Raw genomic sequence first — 7,049 nt, 5'->3', positions numbered from 1 at the left:
GGGGGGCGGTGGGAGAGGGATGGGCCGAGGGGTCCGGAGGGGCCCGTGCTGAGCGATTCCGTGTGCGTGCGTGTGTCTTTCAGGACATCGATTTGATTGACATCCTGTGGAGACAGGACATCGATCTGGGTGCCGGGAGAGAGATTTTTGACTACAGCCACCGGCAGAAAGAGAGCGAAGTGGACAAAGAGCTGAGCGATGGGAGGGAGCGCGGGGACGGCTGGAGGAGCGCGGGAGGACAGGTCACCAATAGGAACCTGCTAGTGGATGGCGAGACCGGGGAGAGCTTCCCTGCGCAGGTAACGGAACGGCTGGCATCCAGCACAGCTTCTGCTGAGCTGCACTGCCGGCTCAGGGTCCCCTCCAGCCCCAACCCGGTGCTGGGAGCACCTCGGAAGCATTGGGTGGGGCCTCTGGCTCTTTTTCGGATGCGCTGTAATGAAGCTGTGCTGTAGGAGTTTGTTTTTCCATCGCCTCCCTCCTAATCCCGGGGCTTGCGTTTCCCATCAGGTGCCTGGCGTGGAGGATCAGACGGCCCTGTCCCTGGAGGAGTGCCTTAGGCTGCTGGAGGCCACCTTCCCTTTCGGGGAGAACTCGGAGGTGAGCGAGGATGGGGTTGTGGTGGCGCTTGTACCCCTCATCGAGAGCGCAGGGCTGGCAGTAAATTGGGTTAGGCTGTTTAAGGAGGCTCCAGGCATCGTGCCTGCGAAAGTAGCAGCGGGGGGAGGGTGTGGGGTGGTCACAATTAATTAAAGACTTCTGGCTTTGCTTCTAATTAGTTCATAGCGAACTGCGGAGGAATAACTGCAACCGCTTTGCTCTGAACAAAGGAGAAGCGATTGCCGGCGTGGAGGTGGAAGGGCATTGGGGCTGGCTGCCTCCCTGGCCGCGGCTCATCAGCTGGGGACTGACTGTGCCTCACGTGGTTCAGTTTCCAGCTGCAGATGTCTCCACCCTAAGCGAAGCTGTGCCCAGCGAGAGCCGGCCTGCGGGCATCCAGAGCAGCCTGCTGTCTCCTCTCCTCCCAGAGGCCGAGTCGCCCTTCGATCTGGAGCAGCAGTGGCAGGACCTCATGTCTATCATGGAAATGCAGGTCAGAGCGCCCTGGGGTGGCAGCTGCTGGTGCTGGAGGGGTGGCAGTGGGAAGGGGTTTGCCCTTCTGGGCGCACGTTGTCGCTCAGCTGAGGTTAGAGGAGGTGCGGTGGCTGCTCCAAGCACCCGGCTCCCGGACAACGGCGGTTGGAGGTCTGGCACAGCAGCTTTGGTTTTGCCACAGCCTGTGCGGTGACATTGAGCGCCCGTGTGGATGTTGCTGGCAGCGTCTTCAATCTCCCGCAGCTGGCGGGTGGTGCTGGGCGGACTGGAGATGCAGCTCCTTCCACAGGAGCAAGAAACGCCGTTGTCTTTGGTGGTGAAGGGCAGTGAAAAGGCAGGGCCTGAACGTGGTTGATTTGCTGATCTGCTTCGTGTCTCTTGCAGGCAATGGAAGTGAACGGCACGACCGCTGAAACCCTTTACAACGGCACGAGCGGAGACCTGCTGACTTCTAACTACAACCTCGCCCCAAACACTCCCATCAATCAGAATGTCAGCCTGCATCAGGCCTCTCTGGGCAGCTGCTCACAGGACTTCTCCCTCTTCAGCTCTGAAATTGAAAGCCCCTCCATGGGCGGCAGCTCAGCGCTGCTGCAGCTGGCACCGGACAACTCCACCGGCCTCAACACCACCTTCAGCTCCACCAACTTCAGTGGGATCTTCTTCCCCCCACAGCTGAACAGTACGGTCAATGAGACGGCGGGCCCTGAGCTGCCCGACCCGCTGGGCGGCCTTCTGGATGAAGCCATGCTCGATGAGATCAGCTTGATGGATTTGGCCATTGAAGAAGGTTTCAACCCAGTGCAGGCCTCGCAGCTGGAAGAGGAGTTTGATTCTGACTCAGGTCTTTCTCTGGATTCTGGCCACAGTCCCGCTTCCCTTAGCAGCTCAGAAGCCTCTTCCTCTTCTTCTTCCTCCTCTTCCTCCTCCTCCTCCTCTTCCTCTTCCTCCTCATTTTCGGAGGAAGGAGCTGTCGGCTACAGCTCAGACTCTGAAAACGTGGACTTTGAGGAAGCGGAAGGGGCGGTTGGGTACCAGCCTGAGTACAGCAAGTTCTGCCGCATGAGCTACCAGGACCCGGCGCAGCTCCACTACTTGCCTTACCTGGAGCACGTGGGCCACAACCACACCTACAACATGGCACCGGGGAGCCTGGATCCCGAGGAGCCCAAGCTGCCCAGCGTGGGGAAGAAGAGCAGCAAGGAGAAACCGTCCGAGTTCCTGGATAAGCAGATGAGCAGGGACGAGCATCGAGCCAGAGCCATGAAGATCCCTTTCACCAACGACAAGATCATCAACCTGCCCGTGGAGGAGTTCAACGAACTGCTCTCCAAGTACCAGCTGAGCGAGGCGCAGCTGAGCCTCATCCGAGACATCAGGAGGCGAGGCAAGAACAAGATGGCTGCCCAGAACTGCCGCAAGAGGAAGCTGGACACCATCCTGAACCTGGAACGCGACGTGGAGGACTTGCAGAGGGACAAGTCCAAACTGCTCAGGGAGAAGGTGGAGTTCCTCAAGTCCATCCGCCAAATGAAGCAGAAGGTGCAGAACCTCTACCAGGAGGTGTTCGGCCGGCTGCGCGATGAGAACGGCCAGCCCTACTCCCCCAGTCAGTACGCCCTGCAGTACGCCAGCGACGGCAGCGTCATCTTGATACCTCGCACCTTGGCTGACCAGCAGGCCAGGAGGCAGGAGAGGAAACAGAAGGACCGCAGGAAGTGAGGGAGGCACGCGGGAGGAGTGGGAGAATCGCTCAAGGTAGAACTGGAGAAGGGCTGAGCCTGGAAGTGCTTAGAGGAACTTTCATGCCTTCTTATCCAATATATCTTCTGAATCGTGACTGCTGCCGGTCAGTTGTGCAGGAGGGACTGCGGCCGAGCGCTCCCTGTGGGGAGGGACGGGGAGGAGCGGACAGTGCACTGGCGAGCCCAGCACCTTCCACAGCCTGGAATCCTTTGAGCGCAGGAAATCAGCTGGCATCACTGGTGGGGAGATGGGCGGAGGCGGAAAAACTACTGTTAGGAACTGGCTTTAAATAAGAAAAGAGATTTAAGCAAATGAACTTAAAAACCAAGCGATAGGAGAGACGTTTTTCTGAACTTCCAAAGTTCTGTGATTTCAGGTAGTTGTTTTGTTTTTTTTTTTTTCGTTTTTCTTTTAATTTTTTTTCTTTTTTTTTTTTTTTTTTCCTGAACCAGTTTTGACATCAGTGTGTGTGATTCAACCCCGACTTAATTCCAGATTAGCCACCATCCCTTTCTAGATCAGACCAGTGCACGCATGGCGACACGAGCGGCCTTCCGTTAACCCTTCCAGCTCCGTGAGGAAGGGAAGGCTGTGCTGCCTTGGGGCATGGAGCCGGAGCCCTGCAGGGGGGTGGAACTGGGAAGGGTTAACAGGAGCAGAGCGCTGTGCATCCCCACCACACTCACAGAGCACATCACTGCCGCGCAGGGCCGCTGTGCAGGAGGGCAGCAGCCCGCATGCAGCCGCTGTCTTCTCCTCCTGCCTGGCTGAGGAAGCTTTGGGGGCCACGGGGCGGCTGTGTGGCAGCAGGGGCAGCACGCAGAGCCGTGGGCTTGTCACTTATAGAACTAGACAGCTGTTAGGATTCCTGTTTCTTAACCGTGCTTTGATTTTATTTTATTTTTTAATATTTTTTTTTTAGGGCTTCAGCCCTGTTTTCCCTATAGGGTCTAGAGTGCTTGTGTTGAGTAAAAGGGAGAAGCCCGAACGTTCAAAGCTGCTAATTGTTCTCTTTGCCATAAAGATTCAGTGTAACCGTGTGATCACATTATAGGATTCTCTTCTGTCCCTAGGTGTTGGTCTGACTTCCTTTGTTTTAAGGAGGGGGGTGGGGGTAGTGCCTTGATCACTGTTGGTCTCCTCCATGGAGACGATCCTAGAAGCTGTATTTACAATATAGCACAGCTGGGAGTGACTTTACCAGCAACTGAATAGCTTAAAATGGCTTTCCTAGCCAGTCCTGTGCATGTGATACGGGCTGAGGGTGCAGCACTGAGGGGGACGGCGCTGAGGAGGTGCGGGCAGCAGCTCTGCAGGGAACCCGGGGGTGCAGGGGGGGGGGAGAAAGTGATGCTGCTGGGGGCTGCCAAGGAGGAGGTGTTGGTGTGGGCATGTGAACAGGCTGCGGGGAAAGGAGCTGCATCTCAGGGTGCGGGGAAGAGCCGAAGGCTGCCTGCTGCCTCTGCGGGCCTTGCGCAGGGCTCTGCCGTACCACGCTCCTGAGATCCAACAGCTTTACTTACGCATGAGATGAAGCACAAGGGATGGAGATGTTGGGTGTTGGGGAGGTTGGAATGGAGCCCTGAGTGTATGTTTTAAATTATTTTCCTCTTAGAAACTTTATTTTAATGATCTGTGACCTGTCAGGGAAAGAAGAGAGATTGTGTGAGCACAGGACAAAAAATAAAATGGCTTATTCACTGTACAGGCCTTGGTTTCGTGTATTTTCTTCTTTATTTCATTTCTTAAGCTGAAACACGTTTGGGAAACTGAAGAGCCTCCCTGTGGGGGCTGTGGGGCACAGCTCCCAGCTCTGTGGTGCTCTGTGGGGAGCAGGTACTGCTGCTGTCCCAGCCTGTGGGTGTTCCTCAAAGGCAGCAGCAGCCACCCCATCATTGCCAGCAGCATTTCCCCCACCTGGCCTCTAGTGGGGGCAGCGTTGGTACGGAGCCGGGTTCCCAAATCCATTAGGAACCACCAACTGAGCCCATGAACAAGAGGAGGCTTGGGCAGCAAGGTGCTACAGTCCTGCCTTTGGCAGAGCCCAGCAGCAGCACCACGTTGTACCCAAAGGGAGGTGAGGTCCGGCTTCTATTGGGAACTTCATGGGGCCACTATGATTTTCCACAGACTGACCTCCCCTGCTCACAGGAGGGCATGGCTTCGTCTCCCTTTTGCTGGGCATTGAGGCCAGGGCAGCTCCACCTGCTCCCAGCTCAGCCCAGGGCACTAAAATAAATGAGGTTTTTCCAGTCTCTTCCTGGGCCCCAGGGCTGTTTATCACCCCAGGCAGCTGTTAGGCTCTGGGAACCAGCTCCAAGCATTTGCCTTCCCCCACTGTCCTCCTTTTCGGGGATCTCCATGGCCTGGCTCCTGCCATCCCCCCTATTCTTGCTCTACCCCAGCCAGCAGCCCTGCTCTGCCTTCAGCTGACAACGCTCCTGGTGCAATCCCTGCCTGCAGCTTCTCCCCCAGCCTTTGGGGCAGCACGGGGCCGGCGCTCTGTGCATCGCTGTCACATCCTGGCACTGTCAGCAGCGTGGGCTGCCTGCCAGCGCAGATCAGGTGGTGAGCAGACCTTTCATTTTCCAAGGCAGGAAGCATTTAGCCACCAGCGGGGCCTCCTGCCTCTGATCTCGGCCAGAGCCCCGGCTTTGAGGAGTGCTGGGCTGCCCCCATCCCTGAGCACTGAACCCACCACCGCGACCCAGCACAGCTCCCAGCACACAGAGAGCTGGGCTCAGGGCCTCAGGAGGCGATGCTCTGCCCCATCAGGAGCCCCACATCCTCCAGACTCCTGCAGCACTCAGCTTCCAGCCCCCCGTGGCCATCAATCAGCCGAGAGCCTCTCCGAGGAGCTGCAGCCTCCTTACGTTCAATTAAGTGGACGTTCCCTCCTTCCAACTCCAGTGATTAACACCAGTTTAATTGCTGCTGCTGCTGGCTACCAGTGCAGGGAAGACATTTCAGCACAGCGCTGCGAACAGCCCGGATTTCAATGGGCTGCATAGTTTTGCAGGCACTGGCAGAGCAGCTGAACACCACCCAAAACCTCAGTGCTGCTCCCTGCTCTGTCACGCACCCCGTGGATGCTGGAAATCGCATGCCAGAAAGCCCCATCCTCCTCTCAGTGAAGCCAAGGGCTGTGCTGTGGCATTGAGAGCCAGGGGGCCGAGCAGAGGGGCACAGCTTTCCCTTCCTGCAATCCTGAAGGCTGCAAGCTCTTGCATAAGGCCAAGAACAAAGCAACGCCATTTCCATCTTCAGCCACCAGAATCAGCATTAAAAATCACAAAAAAACCCCGTCCACAAACACAAAGTGACACCGTCTGCTCTACATCCCCACCAGAAGTGCAGGAAAGGGCACTCACCCACAGCGCAGCCAGCCGGGTCCTGGCCTGGAGCTCACGCAGCATCTCCTTCCATCACCCAGGTCCCACATCACAGCTACGCCTCTCGCCCTCAGGAACCTCCTCGACTCAGGCCTTTAGCTACCAACCTCTCTGCCACGACTCTTCTGCAGTCACAACGAATGAGACGCAGCCGTGGGCTGCTGCAGAGCTCCAGTTGACACTTAGATGAGAGCCGGCGGGCAGCTCTAACCTCGTTCAGCGCCACCAGGCCTGAGTTCCCCTCCTCACTGCTCTACACCGAGCTCACGCACAGAGAGCTGGAGGAAGGAGCAAGGTTGAGAAGAAAAAAATCAGGATTATAAATCTAAAATTTTATTGAGACAAAAAAAAAAAACAAAAACAAACGGACAGAGCTCGGTATGAAGTTAAAATCCAAACACGTACTTTACATTTCAACAACGTTTTCACAGAAACCTAAACACATGCTTTTAAAAAAAGGTTTGTACAATGCAAGTCTAGATACATACCACCCTACAAGGAGGTGCCAGGAGTCTGGTGGGGCTCATGATCCCAGACATGAAATAAGTCATCATTTGTAATAAACTGGACTTAAAAAAACCCTCTGAAGGTTCAGGGTTACTCATTTGGCTCCGGCACCAATGCATGGCCTCCTAAAAACAATCACTTGTAATGGGAGAATATGGAATTCATTTTTGTTATTTTATTTTGTGCTGCTTTTGTGGTTTCCTCTCTCTCCCATGTGATAAATGTGAAGGGGTTCCCAGTGCTGCTGGCTGGACAGTCAAATTAAGGTGGGAAAAGGAACGAATGGTCACAAGTCTCCCTCCCCCCCCC

The 7,049-nt window shown here is 55.8% G+C and overlaps 1 protein-coding gene across 1 annotated transcript; it reads left to right on the top strand.

The window, feature by feature from the left end:
* Positions 1 to 11: 11 nt before the first annotated feature.
* LOC122193832 (endoplasmic reticulum membrane sensor NFE2L1) lies at positions 12 to 3,909 on the top strand (the record flags this gene model as incomplete). The annotated part of the gene is made up of 4 exons (XM_042894711.1): positions 12 to 299; positions 511 to 600; positions 932 to 1,093; positions 1,480 to 3,909. Coding segments are annotated over 4 exons (1,878 nt in total), but the record flags the coding sequence as incomplete, so codon positions are not given.
* Between the last annotated feature and the right edge of the window lie 3,140 nt (positions 3,910 to 7,049).

This window comes from Lagopus leucura, unplaced genomic scaffold, assembly GCF_019238085.1.
Source record: "Lagopus leucura isolate 7727_CA_CO unplaced genomic scaffold, USGS_WTPT01 188-1_obj-0_obj, whole genome shotgun sequence".
In the NCBI taxonomy this organism is placed as follows: domain Eukaryota; kingdom Metazoa; phylum Chordata; class Aves; order Galliformes; family Phasianidae; genus Lagopus; species Lagopus leucura.
Note: the sequence above shows the minus strand (reverse complement) of the source record. Positions and strands in the feature narration are given on the sequence as shown.